This window comes from Neovison vison, chromosome 8 (genome assembly GCF_020171115.1).
Source record: "Neovison vison isolate M4711 chromosome 8, ASM_NN_V1, whole genome shotgun sequence".
NCBI lineage: Eukaryota > Metazoa > Chordata > Mammalia > Carnivora > Mustelidae > Neogale > Neogale vison.
In genome coordinates this window covers 125,144,669-125,164,428 of record NC_058098.1, presented here as the reverse complement: position 1 = coordinate 125,164,428, position 19,760 = coordinate 125,144,669, and the positions used below count along the sequence as shown (strand labels likewise).

General features: G+C 40.3%; 1 protein-coding gene across 7 annotated transcripts in view; it reads left to right on the top strand.

Annotated features, from left to right (window-relative positions):
- Nucleotides 1–19,760, top strand: part of NCOA1 (nuclear receptor coactivator 1) — a 183,977-nt gene that overhangs the window by 154,087 nt on the left and 10,130 nt on the right. For all 7 annotated transcript variants that reach the window (XM_044261974.1, XM_044261977.1, XM_044261973.1 and 4 more), the window contains 4 exons: nt 3,878–3,979; nt 5,949–6,351; nt 13,701–13,875; nt 19,305–19,488. In XM_044261974.1, the coding sequence (XP_044117909.1) occupies nt 3,878–3,979; nt 5,949–6,351; nt 13,701–13,875; nt 19,305–19,488 (864 nt within the window). The remainder of the gene's footprint in view (nt 1–3,877; nt 3,980–5,948; nt 6,352–13,700; nt 13,876–19,304; nt 19,489–19,760) is intronic.

Genomic DNA, 19,760 nt, shown 5'->3' with positions numbered 1-19,760 from the left:
TTTATTTATTTGACAGAGATCACAAGTAGGCAGAGAGGCAGGTAGAGAGAGAGGGGGAAGCAGGTTCCCTGCTGACCAAAGAGCCAGATGTGGGGCTCGATCCCAGAACCCTGGGATCATGACCTGAGCCGAGGGCAGAGGCTTAACCCACTGAGCCACCCAGGCACCCCAAGAATAGCTTCTTCAAAAGAAACCCCCTATTGGGGCACCTGGGTGGCTCAGTCATTTAAGCATTGGATCGTGGTTTGGCTCAGGTCATGATCTGCGGTCATGGGATCAAGCCCTGCTGGGGCTCCGTGCTCAGCACAAAGTTTGCTTCACATTCTCTCACCATCTCTCTCCACGCATGTTCCTTCTCTAATAAATAAATAAATAAATCTTAAAAAATAAAAAACCCTTGTCAAGAATTTACATGTGGCTAAATCAGGGTTTTCATTCTTGGCACTACTGACATTTTAGGGCAGATAATTCTAGTTTTGGGGGCTTTCCTGTTCATTTAAGAATGTCTAACAGCATCCCTGAACTTCACCTTAGATGCCAATAGCAACCTTTCCCCAAGTTGTGTAGTCGAAAGTGTCTTCAGACATTGCTAAATTTCTCTTGTGGGGCAGAATTATCCCTGTTTGAGACCCTCTAGGCTAGATAATCATCTTTTAGGTTTCCTATAGAAGGATTTCTTGATAAGGCATTGAAAAAAAGAAATCCATTCAGACAGACAAAATGTCAGCCAGCCTGAACTCTGAATGTGTGTGTGTAGGGGTATGGGAGGTGTGTGTGTGTGTGTGTGTGTGTGTGTGTGTGTGTGTGTAGGCTGAGTTTGTACTGTTCCACTGGCCGCAAACTCCACATTTCCTTTTATAATACAAGCCTTTTGACCTGGCCTTTATAGACTTCTGAATTTATGTCCCCAGCTCTGAGACTCCTGACCTCTCTCCTCCCACCAACCAAAAGTCAAGATTTCCGAGGAGTTAAAGGATATGGTGATCATTTTGGGAAGACTTCCTAGAAAGAATAGAACTTGATCTGCTTGCTAGATAATGAGTAGCATTTTAGTAATCAGAGGGAAGAGGCAGGTCAGAGTGAAACAACTGTATACAGCATTAGGTTGTATGTAGAGAGAGGGGAGGGGGAATGAAAAGAAATATTTCAAGGGCAGAAATAGATAAATTTCTCTTTAACAGAATGTGCTTTAGAATAATTTCTTCTACTGCTAAAAATATTTATTTTCTAATGTTGTAATTTATTTCCTTGTTGAAATTTTCTCGTTTTTACTACTTCTCAAGCATCTTTCCTCCCTCCCCACCCATTTCATGCTCTCATTTTCTCACAATTCAAAGAATATATAAAGCTGTAAGTTTGGAAACCCAACTCCCACTCCCCTGGCAGTGTAACCTCTCTTCATTGCTAAGATTAATGTATTTCCCCCTATCCTCATGGCCTTGTCTTCTGTTTCCAGAGTTGCCGTACTTTCTGCCTTAAGCTAACTCTACCATCCTTCTTGCCACCTAGCATTCTCATCTTTCAAGGTCCTATTGCACGCTCAAGCTCTTGGTCCCAGCCTTCCTTCTCTCCTCTAAGCTTGAGAGCGCCTTGTAGGTGTCTCTGGGTATGCAAGTGTTGCACTTATAGGTGGTACCCTTCTGTATTGGCCTCTGCCACTCGACAGAATTCCCAGAGGACAGAGATTTCCTCACCTCTGTAGCCTTCAAACTTTATATATTATCTTGCATACACTTAATTTTTTTGCTAAATCTTTGTAAAATTAATGGTTTATTTAAACTTATGTCTGGGGTCTGTAGAATTTAAAGAAGTATGTAGATTTTTGTACTTAAGAATCCCTTTGACTTTTTATTTTTTTTTAAGATTTTCTTTATTTGAGAGAGAGAGAGAGGGTGTGTGAGCAGGAGTAGGGGGAGGAGCAGAGGGAGAGGGAGAAATAGGCTTTCCTCAAGCAGGGAGCCCAAGGACACAGGGTTCCATCCCAGTACCCTGGGATCCGGAGTGGAACCGAACCGGTCCTCTGGTATTGCTCAGGTGTCCCCAGTCTGTAGGGTTTGTGTTCCAGGCCTTAACCAACTGAGCCATCTAGGCACCCCAAGAGTCCCTTTGACTTTTAAAACCATAATGTTCGTATCTTTAATTTTTAAACGATTCTGAATGTTCTATCCTATTCCATAAAAGCCTGGAAGCTTTAATTTTTACATTTATATTAAATGAGCTTTTCCCCCAAACATTTTGTTTTCTGATCTAATGGAAGTCAAAAAAATTAATGAAACCAGAATTAAGAATTGAGCTGTTTGGAGACGGGAGATTTAATCACTGTTCACAGCAATTTGGATTCTCTTATAAAATCTCCAGTCTTTCTAGTTTGCATCTCATATATTAAAATATATTAAATGTATTAAAATATTAATATATTAAAATATGAGTGTTAATATCTTTATTAATAATTTATGTTATAAAGCATCATATACACACAAAATAGTATTGATACTTATATTATCCCTCTGAAGAGTTTATTCACCTCAAATGATTGAGCAAGAAATTCTTTAAGCTATAGATTGTTTATCAGGAAATATCAATTCCCAGGGTGCTTGTTTTGTTACCTGATGAAGTTAAGGCATGCCTATGACCTGGAATTCTAAGCCTGATATGACAGCATCTTCCAAACTAGTGTTCCATACAAAATTATTCTAGGAGATAAATGTTAATGGCAGATTCACAGTGTGCTTTAGCCAGTTAAAGGCTCATAGAATTACTGCAGTAAAGAAATCTGTTTCACCTTGTGTAACCCATCATTTCCAATACTTAATACAGCACAGCATGCTATTTTCCTGGCACATCTATTAATATCTGCAGAACAGTGTTCTTTAGAACACCAATTTGGGAAATGCTGGTCTAAAGTAATTACTTCTTCTAGTTAAATAAATAGTCTATTTTCTCAAACCATTTGTTTCTTACATAATTCTCCCCAGCGATGAAATCATGTTGGATTTCCCCAAATATGTACCCATCTGACCGTCAGCCTCCAAGTGAGAAAGAAGTACCTCAACTTTTCCATTAATCTTCCAGACTTTTGTAAAATGTGCCCTATTATATACTTACTTTTATACTGTAGTTTAAGATGTAGGGCTGATATTTCTTTTCTCTCCATTATTGTACTTATCTGAAATAACTGAGTAGTAGCATGATTTTGAAAGTATGATATATGGGGGCACCTGGGTGGCTCCATATATCATACTTTCAAAATCAGTTAAGCATCTGACTCTTGATCTCAGCTCAGGTCTCAATCTCAGGGTTGTGGGTTCAAGCCCCACATTGGGGTCCATGCTATGCATGGAGCCTACTTTAAAAAAATAAAAAATAGGGACACCTGGGTTGCTCAGTTGGTTGAGCAGCTACCTTCAGCTCAGGTCATGATCCCAGGGTCCTGGGATTGAGTCCTGCATCGGGCTCCTTGCTCAGCATAGAGCCTCCTCCCTCTGCCTGCTACTCCCCCTGCTGGTACTCTGGCTTTCTCTCTCTCTCTCTAACAAATAAATAAAAATCTTTTAAAAATAAATAAAAATTAAAAAAATAAAAAATAAAGGTAAGCTATATGTATGTATATGTGTATATACCTATGTGCATATGTGCACATGTATGTGGATCCTGCTTTTAAATGCTCTGTCCTATTTAGTGTTCTGTAGGTGGGAACTATTTGATAAAATGTTTGGAATTGCCAGCCTTTTGGCAAATAAACATGGGAAATAATCTTACTAAACTTGTAATACTGAAACTTGTTAGTAATCAATAAAAAGTTTCTGTTACCCTAAAAGGGCCAAAGTATGTATTTGTATGTAAAAATATGATATCTCATTGTTATATTTTTTTCTAGTTGATCCACCAAAATCGACAAGCTATCTTGAACCAGTTTGCAGCGAACGCTCCTGTTGGCATCAATATGAGGTCAGGCATGCAGCAGCAAATTACACCTCAGGTAATGTGAGAAAAGCAGACATTGTTAGCAATTCTCTAACCCAAGCTGTGTCTTAAAGTGTCGACTTGAGTGTCCGAGATGATCTTTTAAGGTAGTAGTGCAACTTTCTTCTAGAATGAATTGATAATCAACTTGTGATACCCCTTACTGATATTTAATCTAAAGCAAGAGTCCTTTGTTTGGTTTTGGTGGTGGTGTTGTCGTTGCTATTAGATACCAGATGAATCAGTAGAACACTCTTACTGGTATCCTGAATAGGGCCAGTTATAAGACCCCTAGATAAGAAACTGTGTGGATGGTACCGGAAGCCTGATCAAAACCCAGTCACATTGCAGAGTTATATTAACTACCCTGTTGTGTCCTCTGCTCAATCTGAGGATCAGCATTTTCTGTTTTTTATTTATTTTAGCAAGCCTTGTACATGAACCCAGGGCCACTGGAACTTTAAACATAAAAAGAACTGGGTTGCCTTCTACGTCTTATCATGTACTCACTCCCTACTTAACTTGTGCACATACTTCAGTACTTCTGCTTCAACCGCTTCATGTTTTCTTAACCAAGGTGACACAAAAATTGGAGAGATGAGGAATTTTAGACAGGATGCACATAAAACTTCTTTCTTCCATAAGGTGTACCTAGATGGATTCAGGGCAAAAACAGGAAGACAACTGTAATCAAAAGGGTTACAGACAGAAACTAACGTTCATGGGTCACGTGGGTGGCTTAGTCAGTTAACCATCTAGCTCTTGATTTCAGCTTAGGTCATGATCTCAGGTTCTTGGGATCAAGCCCCCCCGTTGGCTCCATGGTCAGCATGGAGAGGGGTTCTCTCTCCCTCTCCCGTGCTCTTCCCCTGCTTGCTCTCTCTCTAAAGAAAAGAAAAGAAAAAAGAAAACTACTGTTCAGCAGATATTGGCATCTTCATGGATCCATACTTGGGTTTCCCTGTCTTAATAAGCTCACTAATTAGCTCATGCAAGGGTAGTTAGGTTATAAGGAAAGAAGACCCCACTTTTGGAATTTACATAAGGATGATTTCTATTAGAAAGTCATGTGTCACAGTTTCTTCTAGATTGGACTATATCTGTTTGCAAGTTTAATTTTAGAGGAGCTATCTGCCTTGATCAGAGCCTCAGTCTGAATTGAAATCTTCTGAGGAAGGCTTTATTGACATTCCATGTTGCTTTAATGAGTTAGACCCAAAAAAAGTGATTTTAACCTAATTTTACTGCTGCTTTTGTCATTCCTAGTATTATAGCTATTAAAACACATACTCTGATGCCTGGAGCAGTCTTTTTTACAACAGTGTTATAAAATAGCTTGTTCTGGCCCCTGGGTAGCTCAGTTGGTTAAGCATCCAACTCAGGTCATGATCTCAGGGTTGTGGGATCGAGGCTTGTGTCTGGCCCTGCCTTAGTGGGGAGTCTGCTTCTCTTCCTCTCCCTCTGCCCCTTCCCCTGCTCATGCTCTTTCTCTAAAATAAATCTTTAAAAAAAAAAAATAGCTGGTTCCACTTATTTCTGTTTATTATTTTATTTCTAATTATTTTCTTTTTAAGTAACAATTTGTTTGGCATTGGATCCTAGATTTCTGATTCTTCCTTTTTAAATGGTATTCATAGGTTTTTCCAATTGTAAAGATAATGCATGCTCATTATAAATAATTTGGAAAATACAGGAAAGTAATGAAGAAAATTAAAATCAACTATAATCACATTTTATTCATTTAAGTAAAGTAGAATAAATGATCTCAGTGAGAAAAGAGAAGAACTAAGAAACAGAAAATTTGGGGGGATAGGAAAAGAAAAAAAAGCCGCCTAACCACATCGCCTCAGACAAGTTTGAAGTCATAGTGATAATTGCTATGTGTTTTGTTGCCCCAAGCTACTAGGCTTTATCCTGTAAGCTTCCCAAAGTAGGGGATGGTGAGAACAGTATTCATAAATGAGGATTGGTTTTCTCTTTTGCAGCCCCCCCTGAATGCCCAGATGTTGGCGCAGCGCCAGCGGGAGTTGTACAGCCAGCAGCACCGGCAGAGGCAGCTAATACAGCAGCAAAGAGCCATGCTCATGAGGCAACAAAGCTTTGGGAACAACCTCCCTCCCTCATCTGGACTGCCAGTTCAAATGGGGAACCCCCGTCTTCCTCAGGGTGCTCCGCAGCAATTTCCCTACCCACCCAACTACGGTACAAATCCAGGAACCCCACCTGCTTCAACCAGCCCTTTTTCACAACTGGCGGCAAATCCCGAGTCAGCCTTGGCCAACCGCAACAGCATGGTGAACAGAGGCATGACGGGAAACATGGGAGGACAGTTTGGCACTGGAATCAATCCTCAGATGCAGCAGAGCGTCTTCCAGTACCCAGGATCAGGTATGAGGACTGCTCCTCCGTGCTGCTTCCCACCTATCCGATGGCACAGGCGTTCCCCTGCGCTCACGGCCGAGGGGAAGGTGCTGCCGTGGGAGTCAGGGGACCCGGGCTCCAGACTCATCTCTTGCCACTAGTGGTTAAATAGTTGGAGGCTTATCACTCCCTGACAGCTAATATGATTAGTCAGAGGATCCAGAAGGACCTGATTCTAAAATTTTTTTAATTTTGTCTGCAGGGTACATTCTCTTAACGTTCTTACTTTCTGTCATAGATCCCTGTAAGAATCTTATGAGAGTCCTCTTCAGACGACGGGTTGAAGTACATGAACTCAAAATGGGCATACAGTTTTTTCATTATGTTGGAGACTTTGATTTTTATAGTTTATATAGGGATAACCCTCTTTGCAAAGCCTCTCAGGCTTCTTATTGGTGTCAGCACTCCTAGCTACTTAAGTTGGAAGCTCTTCTTCTGCAGTCTGAGCAACTTCCTGGCTTCCAGGAGTTTTTTCCTTTTTAACCTTTTGTTTCCATTGTCTCTCTCCCATTCTCTTTGTCCTAGGTGATGATGTCCTTTTAAATTTTACTTCTTTCACTTTCAGACTCTAATGGGTAGTGGTAATAAAACACATTTGATTAATCCACGATATTTAATCAAACTTTGATGCAAAATTAATGGCACATTCCTGGGGAAAAATTGAAATAAATCCCTTCATTTTATAAATGAAAGAAAAAGTAAATTATAAGTCTGCCTAAAAATGAATTTCCATGAGAAGACTGCTATTTGACTTGAATAAAATGTTGAGGTTACATAGAGATTTTTTTTTTTTTTACAGAGCAATATGCTTATCAACTTTGACAGCCAAATCAATTTAGACTTTCATTCTCGTGGCAACAAGTGCTAAAATCCTTTGACTATTAAATTAAGTTATCTAGGGAGACTGTGTCAGACAGCACCAGAATTCTCAAAGATCTTTTACTCAAAATTATGTCACATCAGTTCCTTTGTCCTCAAGACAATGAAGTCATCTTTGGCTGGTTTACATCGCTGACACTATCTGTATGGGCAAAAAAAGGATTATAAATCTATATTTTAATAATAATATTGTCTGAACCTTTTGAAGGCCACTTTCATGTGTCTTACGATTTCTGTATGCAGAGAACTTGACAAGGCTTTTTCACTTTATTCTGGCCTGCAGAAGTACTTCCGCCAGCATTAGAAGACCTGTGTCATTACCTGGTTCTCCATTCCTCTTCCAAAATGGCAGCTTAGCCCACGCAGCAAATAGACTCTTAGTAGCATTCAGAATATTGATTACAGAGCCTTAAATCAAAAGATTTGTCTTATTCATTGGCAAAATAAGAAATAACTATGAGTAACCCAAACATTAGTAAATTCCCCAAGGATTCTTTTCTCTTAAGAAACAGAGAAATAAAAACAGTACTTCTGCCCATTTTCAGTCATGTTCCTCAGCACCTCTTCTCTGGAAGGCCAAGAGAGAATTTCGTATCCCTCTCCTGTTTCTTGGCAAAGCCACCTAGAAAGGCAGTTCTTCAGAACCCCATTTCCAGTGAAGTTGACAAGATTTCTTTCAGAGTTGTGGTCTCCTCTTTGAGCTACTGCCATGTCCGTGTGTACACAGTGGTTGAGATCATGAGTAGTGGGGCTTACTTCTCTAGGCGACAGAACTGGATGTGTTGCTCCCCATCATAAGCGCTCTATCTGGTACCTGGATTTTTCTTCTAGTCCAAATTTAGATTGACAGAAAATGCTTTTCACAACATAAGAATTCATCGTTGATCAAATCAGCATTCCTACTACAAACAAAACCCAGACGCTGGGTGCGATAGAGATTAGTTGTTTTATCCAGTTGCAAATTGAAATAAAATGACAGAGCCTGAAGTTCTTCTGTGAACTACTTCAAAATAATGGGGCGGGGGGAGTGGTCAGGTTTTCTGGAGAGCAAAAGAACATTTAAAGAGGCAGTGTTTTTAAATGTCTTCCATTGTGCTAAGTTATAAACTCATTCCAACATTATCAATAACCTGGTAAAAAGCTTCATGACCAGGTTTTGTGTGAGTACAAATTCAAGTTCTGGAAAAGTTTCAACCTTTGCAAATGAGGACTTCTTTTGGAAGAAAAAAAAACCACCACATGTTTTTTAAATAAAATCTTACTGTAACACAGTCCTCCTCATTAGTTTATGTGTGATAATACATAATGTGGTTGGCTTCATACGCACAGTTGAATTGTACCAGGAACCTTATGACCTGCAAAACCAAAAATATTTCCTATCTGGTCCTTTGCAGAAAAAGTTTTTGTGTTAATTGATATTAGTAAGACTAAATGTTGAATTCATTAACTTAGCTTTAGTCCTTTGCTTTGGCATCTTTTAGCTTAGTAGGGGCCCAGAGTAAATGAAGGAATATGTGAATAATAGTAATGACAGCGTATGCTCTCTTTTATTTCTGAAAACCAAAAATTTTTCTAGACTATCAAGCCATAATGATGAGTGCGCAAGAACAGAATTAGACATTTACAGTTTATTTAGGGGCCCCTGTATGGCTCAGTCGGTTAACCGCCTACCTTTGGCTCTTGTCATGATCTCAGGGTCCTGCGACCAGGCCCCACATTGGGCTCCCTGCTCAGCAGGGAGTCTGCTTCTCCATCTGCCTCTTCTCCCCATCTCTCCCATTCATGCTCTCTCTCAAATAAATAGGTAAAATCTTAAAAACAAAACACAGACACAGACACACACACACACACACACACACACACACAAAGACTCTGCATTTTTAAAAAAATAAATAAAATTTATTTTATACCAAGGTGACATTTAAAGGAAATATGATGGAAATTTTTCCAAAATTTTGTGCCCACTCCATGAATTCCTTGAAGCTAATCCATAGCTCCTTCTGTGAACTACAGTAATGCTACTCCACCCATTCCTCCTCAGTGATCTCATCCACACTTGTGGCTTCAGTGACCTCTTCATGCTGATGACTCTCTTCTGTATCTCTAACCAGATCTCTCAGCTCTTGTGTACAACTGCCTGATGACAGACATTCTTGAATTTTCTCTCCACTAACACCCCAAACTCAGCTTGTCCAAAGTTAGACTCATCAGTTCTGCTTCCCTTCTCTCCATATCTCAGTGTTCCAGCTGTACTAACAAATTTCTCAAGATCCAAGAAAGAATGTATACCTTGCTCTCTTTTCATACTAGGCCTTGTAATCCTATATCTGCTGTTTCAAACCAGTGTCCTTCACTCACGGGCCTCATTCTTGTTCCTCCCTCCTGTCAGAACTGTCTCCTCTGGGAAGCCTTCCCTGACCACTCCCAATCATAGGCACTCACCACCCTGTCTTACATTCACTTGTTCACCTAGCTGCCTTGCTTTTTAAATAGCAAGTTTCTTGACTGAGCAAAGTGTGATCTTTTTAGTTTCTCAATTGCCTAGCACAGAGGTCTGGCAGGGAGAGTAGGTGCTCAATGAACCTTTGGTGAAGTAAATGAATGGAAGGATGAATCCTGGTTCTGGTTGCTGCTGCCAATGGCTGTGATGCTATTTATGGTCCAGCAGGGAGGCTTAGCATAGTTTAGGTGAAGACAGAATTATCGAAATTTTGGAAGGAACTAGATTGTCTGGTCCAAGGAATCCAAGGTCCAGTGTGGTGGCAGAACCTGAACCAGAACTCTGTCTACCCCTCCAGTTCCTTATTTACAAGCTGGTTCTCTCTACTAACACTAGGTCAGCTGATAAGGAACAATTAGAATGTGAAATGAGTCCAGAAAGAAATGTCAAAAAGTATGCTGATATACTTGCAATCTCTTATTTATTGTTTAACTTCGATTCTACAGAATAATGTCCAGAATATGAGAAGTATCTCTTCTGCCCTCACATACATATTTTTCTGAAAGAAATTATTTCCTCATTAACAAAATAAAAAATGCATTAAGAACAGACAAGTATTTTTTCAAAGATCACAACCAAAATAGTTAAATTATAGAGTTTATGCAGAGATAGTCTGCATAATTCTATATGCATAACATATAAATGAAGAAGATGGGGGGGAAACACCCATCTTCTAGAGTCATAAATGAAAAATTAACTTCTCCATATATTCTTAGTCAAAATTATTAGAGATTAAATTACAGATGGAGGAAGCAACAGAGAGAAAATATATAGCTTTATTTATAATAGTCTTTACCAAGAAAAATAAACATTTAATGAAAGAAAAAACTATAGAAAGTTTACAGTTGGCTCAATTTTCACAGAAAATTTAAAATATTTTTAAAATTGTAGCCTACAAAAAACCAAAAGGAATAAATTAACTACATCTCTGGCCATATTAAACAAACAAAAGGAGAAAAGTTATAATAATGGTGGTGATATAATTATATTTATAGAGAGACATTAAGGACATAGAGACATGCTTATGATATAATCATAAGGGAAAGAAGCAAGTCACAAAATTGTGTTAGATTTTAGAAATGAAGTTTGAGTGAATTATACTAAATTATGGATAATCAGATTATGACATTCTTCTCTGCACCTTTAAAACTTTCTGTATCTCAAAAGTATTTAACTATGAAATGTATTTTGTCAGGAAAAAAATACAAAGTGCTAGCATAACAGAAATCATTTTTAAAAATCCATTTTTACCTTTTAAACTGTTAGGACTTCCACTTTGGGCTAAGTTGGAGTAACAGGAGCCAAATTTATTCCCCCATCTGAAACAAACAAAAAAATCAAAGTACATTGAACTAGTACTATAGTTTTTGAGATTATCCAGACTATGCTGCATGGAGAGGGAGTCCAAAAGGAACCAGTAGTCTCCCTGAGTTGAGCCCATAGAGCTGGGAGTCTAGGAAGGCCAAGGCAACTCGAGGTCTCAGGACACAGGACCAGAGAAGAGAGAGCCACAGGGAACTGCAAGGATGTACACAGGGTCCCACTCAGATTTTGTGTGTGTGTTTGTGTGTGCTCGCACAACAAACCAAGGCCAGGGAAAACCACCTGGAAAGATTATAGGGAACAATCTACAAAGTTCGCACAGGGCCATCTTCTCTTCCCACCAGCCAGAATAGAAAACCTCATGATTCATGGGGTGTCAAGTAAGATACTCAGAAGGGTTTTGTCTCAGTAGCAGACAAAATAAGCCCTAACCTTTGCTCTTGTCTCTTGACATACAAGACCCAAAAGGATTAAACTGTCTCCATGTAATCTAACTACAACCCAGATAAAGGTTGAAAATACTTAAAGGGCATTTAGGGGTACCTGAGTGGCTCAGTTGTTTAAGCATCCAACTCTTGATCTCAGGATCATGAGATCGAGCCCTGCTTCAAGCTCCTTTGTCAGGCTCCACTCTGGACATGGGGCCCGCTTAAGACTCTCTCTCTCCCTTTTCCTCTGCCCTGCCACCCCCTTTCACATGCACCCACTCTTTTTTCCTCCTTCTTAAAAAAAAAATCCAGCACCTAACAGGTAGAATTCACAAGGTCTGGGATCTAGTCTTTTTTATTACCAGGCATGCAGAGATGCAGTATGATAAAACCAATAACAAGGAGTAAAATCTGTCATCGAAACCAACACAGAAACACACAAATGATAAAATGAGTAGACAAGACATTGAGACAATTAAAAAGTATACATTTATTCTGTATGTTCAAAAAACTAGAGGAAAGCTTGAACATATTAAGTAGAGTCAAGGACAATATAAATAAAACCAAAATCAACTTCTGGAAACAGAAACTACAGTGTCTGAGATGTAAAATATACTAGATGGGATAACAGAGATATTAGACATTACAAAAGAAAAAATTAGTGAACTTGAAGACATAACAATGGACACTGTCAAAATGAAATCAGAAAAAAACTGAAACGATAGGAGGTTCACTCCAAATTGACCTTACAATTCAAAGCAAATCAAAATGTCAATATGCTTGTTGGAGAATTGACAAGCTTCTCCTAAAATTTATATGGAAATACAAAGGATCCAGTGTAGCCAAGATAGTTTTGAAAAAGAGAGCCAACTTGGATGACTGTCATTTCAAAAATTACCATAAAGTCACATCAGTCAAGGGGTGCCTGGGTGGCTCAGTGGGTTAAAGGCTTTGCCTTCAGCTTGGGTCATGATCCCAGGGTCCTGGGATGGAGCCCCACACCGGGCTCTCTGCTCAGCGGGGAACCTGCTTTCTCCTCTCTCTGCCTGCCTCTCTGCCTATTTGTGATCTCTGTCAAATAAATGAATAAATCTAATTTAAAAAAAATGTTTTTAGAACATTTAGAAAAAGTCACATCAGTCAAGACAATATAGCATTCATACAAGTATGGACATAGGGACCATAGCAACAACCTAAAAATCCAGAAGTAAATTGTTAATATTACGGCCAGCTGATGCAGGAAGGAACAAACGACCAATAAATGCTGCAGAATGGTCAAACCTCAGAAACATTATCTAAGTGAAAGATGCACACCTGTCAAGATAGAAAGCAGATCCATGGTTGCCTGAGGCTGGGGTAGGAAAGGGTAATGACTGCTGACAGGCATAGGGGGGACATGAGGGGAACGAAAATGTCCATACTGTGCTGATGGTTGCACAGCTCCATAAATGGACTACAAGTCACTGAGTTGTGCAGTTCAGTGGGTAAATTTGAGGTGGTGTAGGTGATACCTCAGTAAAGCTTAAAGAAAAAGGACAGGGAAAGAAGAGCCCACAGATATGACTGAGGCATGGACAACAAAGCTCTTCTCATTTTTCATTTCACACGCGTTTGTTTTGCCTTTTTCCCTTCCTAACTTATTTTTATTACACAAGTAATCTGTCATGTATATTCATGTACATTTTTGCACTTAAAAACTCATGTAAGGGGCACCTGGGTGGCTCAGTGGGTTAAAGCCTCTGCCTTCGGCTCAGGTCATGATCTCAGGGTCCTGGGATTGAGCCCCGCATCAGGCTCTCTGCTCAGCGGGGAGCCTGCTTCCCCATCTCTCTCTGCCTGCCTCTCTGCCTACTTGTGATCTCTCTCCCTCTGTCAAACAAATAAATAAAATCTTTTTTAAAAAATCCATGTAAGCAAAAAGAATAGAAAAAAAATTATACATAATCCTGGAACCCAAATCAATATGTTAGTGATGCATTCTTGCAGACTTATTTTATGTTCACTTCTCTGTTTATACTCTTAATTTCCTGCCTTATTTTGAAGAGACTGAAATGTTTTCCCTGCTCTATTGAATAGGCTGTTTCTAATTATATCATGACAGATCCTTGTGGGAGTGGGGGGTTCTCTTTTATAGGGTTAATACATTTATAGTATAGTCACATAAATTAACTTATGTCAATTTGCAGGAATGGTTCCCCAAGGTGAGGCAAACTTCGCTCCATCTCTGAGCCCCGGGAGCTCCATGGTGCCCATGCCGATCCCTCCTCCTCAGAGCTCTCTGCTCCAGCCAACTCCGCCCTCATCTGGGTACCAGTCACCAGACATGAAGGCCTGGCAGCAAGGTGCAATGGGAAACAACAAGTAAGTAAGTTTTTGTATATGAGCATCCCTGGTCTCCGCAGCACATAAGAACAGTCGTACCATGACGATTGGAATAGAAGAGGGCTGACTGCTTCCATTTGCAAGCTCATGGAACTGAAATTTACAGGATAGCAAAGAGAAATAACTTCTGAATCCTTTAAGTTTCAAGTCATTTTTAAGGTTAATTTGTGTGTTTACACTGCAGAAAAGTGGTCTAGTGTCCCCCAACCTTCCATCCCACTGTCAGCACACCTGAAGAACTTGATCATGTGTGAAACAGAGCTTCCCTGGGACGGAGGTAGAAATGGGTACTTTTAAAAAAAAAAAAAAAAAAGTGTTATTTATAAAAACACAAAAACACTTAAAAAATTCTAAAAATCTAAAGCAAGAATGGCTAAATATCAGAATTCACTAGAGCCTAAAGAGTGGGCACGCAGGCTTTACCCCTCTCAGCATGTTTGAAAGATCTCGTGGCAACAGTAGAGGTTTTGTGGCTTCTCAGGCTGTTCTGCCTCAGCCAGCTCTTTGAATCTCTAGATTTTCAGTGGCCTCATCTTGCCCATTCTGCTTAGAATTATCTCACTAATGTCATTTTCCCCCCAATCCTGGCTGCTGAACTTTTCACACTTCACTTGAGTTTTATAAGGCTTTTAATTAGGTTGTGTCTTGGTTCTAATGACAGGGAAACCGTTTGATCTGACAACATAATAAGTGAGGCAGTTAAAGTTGAAAACTTAAGACCATATTCTCCTAAAGTTCACTGAAAGGTGAGAGGAAGTCTTCCCGTTAGAGAACTGTGGAGCTCTCAGTGAGGACTGTGTGTAAATTAGGTAGAAATGAAACTGCCTATGTAACATGCAAGAAGAATTTAGACTCCTAATATGTTCTAATCCCAGCTTCCTAAATTCACTTCAGATTCCACGGTCCATGAGTATCGTGATTCCTTTACAGACACTCTCCACTCCCTTGGCCAGCTCTCCCTCTGCTGCACTTGGCCGTGCTAGCAAGATGCTTCCTAATGAAATCCAGCTAAACTCTAGCTCCATGCCCACATCTAAGCATTTAAATGTGTCTTGGAAAAAACACAGTCCCGCTGACAGTTCTGCTCCCTTTTACAGTTAAATACCCTAAAAGACTCTCAACACTTCTCCTTCCCTGGTTGAGCAGCCGGGCTTTCATCCCCCCCGCTCTGGCACCAGTGCTCTTGTCCAGGCTGGCAGTGTCCGCCACAGTGCCAGGTGCGGTGACTGCCGGTAGCATTTGCATTTATTCTTTCTTGATGCTCCTCCTTCATTTAGTTTCTGGAACAGCTTTCTCTCTTGAGAAAGGTCACTCTCAGCCTGTTTCTCAGTGTCCTCTGCTGGATCTTCCTCATCTCCCCGAGCTCCATTTGAGGGCCTCAGAGCTCATTCTGTCCACTTGCTCCCTTGGTTATGCTGTCCACTCACGATTACACATCCCTATCTCAGTGTCTATGACTCCCCAGTTTAAATCTCCAGCCCAGGGACACCTGGGTGGCTCAGTCAGTTAAGTGTCTGCCTTCAGCTCAGGTCACGGTTCCAGGGTTCTGGGATTGAGCCCTGCCTTGGGTTTCTTGTTCAGCAGGGAGCCTGCTTCTCCCTCTGCCTGCCACTCCCCCTGCTTGTGTGTGCGCTCGCTCGCTCTCTCTCTCTCTCTAACAAATAAAATCTTTCAAAAGACAAAGTCTATAAATCCCAGCCCAGGCTTCTCCCCTGAACACCATACTGTATGTATAACCACCTAATCGCTATCCCACTCAGAAGTCTAATCGGCTCTCTGGCTCACCGTGACAAAATCTGAAGGGGTGCCGTCCCCTCGCCAAAACCTGCTCCTCTCCTACTGTTCCCTGTCTCAGTGAACAACAACTTCATTCTCCCAGTTATTCAGAAGAAAACCTCTTCTCTCATATCCCACATCAGACAGCCCACAGCAAACCATATCAACTTCTTAGCTCTCCCTTCTTCCCTGTCCCATGTGCAACCGCCATCGTCTTTTTTCCAGACTGTTGAAGGAGCCTCCTGTCTCCTTGCTTTGACCCTTGCTCCCCGGCAGTGTAATCACGTGGTAGCCTGCGTGATGCTTTTCAGACATGAGCTGCATGGCAGTCCTCTCCTCAAAACTCACCAACTTACTCAGAGTGCAGAATGGGGCCTGGGAAGCCCACATAATCCTGTTCCTGGGTCCCTTTCTGACCTCAGCTGCTATTCCCATCACTCAGTCTGCATACTGGTGTCTGTTTATTCTTCTGTTCCTCACATGTGCCAAGTACATTGCAAACTCAGGGCCTTTGCGTTTTTAAATCCCTCTGTCGGAATGTTCTTCTCACAGTGGCCACATGGTTTGCTCTCTCACACTTCAAGTCTCTCCTTAAATGTCAGCTAATTAGACATAGATATTAAATGTCACCATATTAAAGCTCCCTGATCATCATTTCTAAAACAACAGCGGTTTCCACCCCCTCGTCCCTTTTTTCCCTTCTATATTTCTCTGTATAGTACTTAACACCTGACATATTGTGTGTTGGTCCTTTTGTTTATGGTCTGTCTCCTCCAACTAGAAGATAATCATCCTAAACACAGGACTTTGTTTTTGTTTACTTGCGTATGTCCATCCTTTAGAACAGGTAAGCAGTTACTATACATTTATTGAGTGAACAAGGACAAAAATTCTCTGTCCTGCCTCAATCACTTCTTGGGTTCAGATTCAAATGTGGGCTTGAATTTTTGTTGTACTTTAACAATTTTTGTGAACTTTGACTTTACCAAATCATTTGGAAAAAAAAATAGTTGTCATGAAGTCTCTAAGCATTCACATTTGCTTATTTGCTTCATGTGTAAAGGCTTATTAGTCGACACAGGTAGCATGGATTTGTGACCCCTCGCTGTTTCTCTTGAACAGTGCAGGGTACCACAAGGAACAGGGGAAACTGCCCTTGCTGTGAACTTACCAAGAGTCCAATGGGTGATGGCAGTAAAGGGACAAAAGTAACACATGAAACAAAGAATCATTTAGTAGAATGATGTAATAGAGTTCAGAGACTGTGTAATGTGATTCTTTTTCAGGATCTCTCCAGTTGCAAGAAAAATAAAGGGTTAAACCAAACCTCTTTGTCCTGGAACAGTGCAGGTTTGTGTGTAACACTAGTCGCTAGGGAGAGTCTGAGCACTTATTAGCATTTTAAAGGCTAGGAAGGCCTGTTGTTTAACCCTTTGTTTTTAGACTTATATGACCTGGAGCACCTCCATGCTTGTTAATAATACCTCCAGTACCTATGGCAGCCATTCTGGCTGAAGTCTTCATCCTTACCTTACCCCACACCATGATTTAGGGGCTTCCAAATTCCTGCTGCTAGCCGAAAAAACTGTAGTAACTGACATGGGGCTGACCAAGAAAGCAGAGGGAGGGAGGTGAACTCCACCCCCCTGTCATTTCTGAGACCTAGAGCAGTGACTGGTGCTGCAGAGGGCTTGGGCTTCTTCCCATAGTGGAAGAAACTGAAATGGAACTGTTGGCAAGAGCAGTTTGAATGAACTTAAGCTAATGTAAGTCCCAAGTATAAATGTGAAAAGAAGTTAAATCTTAAACTTTTTTTCACTAAGTATGACATCATTGCAGTCCTTGAAGCTTCTGCATGCATTAACTTACAGAGCCCTGAGCTGAGCCTCCGCAGGGCTGATTTATGGATCAGTTGACAAATGAGCATTGTCTGGGGCAGAAATGTTCTCATTAGGAAATGGGCAGCGAACTAATGGGTTTTTCCTCACCTTTAGTTGTGGGGGCACTGCCTCACAAGCATACACACTGTACAGACGTTAATGGTTCAAAGATGTATTACTGACCATTTCCTAAGCACAGAATTTTCTTTGAGCATTTGTGTTTTATAATTACTTGGGGGAAAATTTGCTGCTTTTCTTCAGACATGATGAATAGGCTGTTTCTCAGTATGTTAATTTTAGTGTGATTACCTTAATCTACCGGAAACGATAAATGTCAGTACATCCTGTTTACCTCCCAGGAGCGAGCAAGGATTATAGGAATAGATAAGCCATTGATGGGGTAAATAATTTTTAGAAATCAAATTCTCCAGAATTAACCTTAGAATAGGTGGGATTTTACTAGCAGTTTATTATTTAACAACTGATAATCATAAAACATTTGGTGTTTTGTAGAACTTATAAAAGACACAATTCATATCATTTTCCTTTAGATGTGTATGTATATGTATCATTTAGAATTTTGGAGTTCAAATATAAAGTTTCAAGTTGTATTTACGTGCTGTTTATTTCATACTATTCTACCTACTAAGAGAAATAGGCCAGACTATACCAACAGTCCAGAACGAGGCCATAAAGAAGGCAATCAGTAAAATAAGCCCTCTGAAAAACATAACTGCATTTTGCTTCTGGAAAAGACATAAAGCCATGTTCTAGCCTGAGAAGACCTTTGGGATCTTTAAAAACATTACATTTGCCAAATAGAAATATCTGGTTATATTCCTCTTAGTTTATAGCATAGAGAAAACAACCAGAAGTTGAATCCTTGAGAAGCAACAGCGTCTCTAGAACATTGAATAAAGGCCCTTGAGTCTTAATGTGCATGAAAAGTTAGAAATGTGACTATCTGTGCCCACCCTCAGAAACTGATTCATTAGGGCTGGAGTAAGGCCTGGGAGTCCCAGTTCTCAGAGTCTCGGGAAGTTCTCTTCAGATGGTGTTTTTCTATAAATAAGAAGCAGTCCATACCTCATCGGTTGACAGCACTGAGTAATAATAACCCATGTTCATAATTCACTCATCACCAGATATTTACTGAGTGTTTGCCATGTGTCACTTATTACTAGAGACAAGGAATGAGTGGAACAAGATAGTAGTGTTTGCCTGAAGTGTTAGTCCAAGAAGGTGTACAAGGAATCACAATATAAAACTCATCATTGAATCATTGATTCCTTTGTTCATTCATTCGTTGAGCAGTTATTAAACATATATATCCCAGGCATTTTGCTTAAATAGAGTATTCTTGGTTTAGGAAGATAAAATGATATAAAAAATTTCAGAATGATTTTGATTGTTAAATGAGTGCATTTCAGTTATCTGGAAGATGTACTTATGTGGAAAACTTTTTTTCTTAATTATTCAGCTAATTGGAATTTCACAACTCTAATATGAAGCCAGATGATTGTAACTTAAAATGAGCTCTTTTTAGCTATTAAATCCTTTGGGCAGAGTTCAAAATTCATCTGAATTACGCTCAATTTCTATATATTGTAATAAGATGAAGTCTTACATGTAATTTAAGAATGTAATGTCTTTTCTGTGGAGTTTTATCTAATACTTAAGAAACAGAGTCCAGTACGTTACGCCCATGTTCACGATCCGTGGATGTAATTGGGCTTGTTTTTGAGTTAACAGTGTGTTCAGTCAAGCTGTCCAGAGCCAGCCCACGCCTGCGCAGCCAGGAGTGTACAACAATATGAGCATCACCGTGTCCATGGCAGGTGGAAACACAAATGTTCAGAATATGAACCCAATGATGGGCCAGATGCAGATGAGCTCTTTGCAGATGCCGGGAATGAACACTGTGTGCCCTGAGCAGGTAAGTGGCGCAGCTGGCACACTCGCCACACACACACACACACTCCCCCCTCCAGACCATACCACAGGTCAGTCCTCCAGGGAAAATCAGGTATGTTCAGTTACTCGTCAAAAATGACTGTACTGGGTGGGGATGTGTGTCAGTTATTTCTTAGTAGCGCTAGGGGGAAAGACGCACTTCTTTAATTTCCCACCATCTTTTGATAGCTACTACCTCCTAAGATATACAATGGAAATTTTGACAGACCTTGTAAGATTTTACTCTCAAAAGAG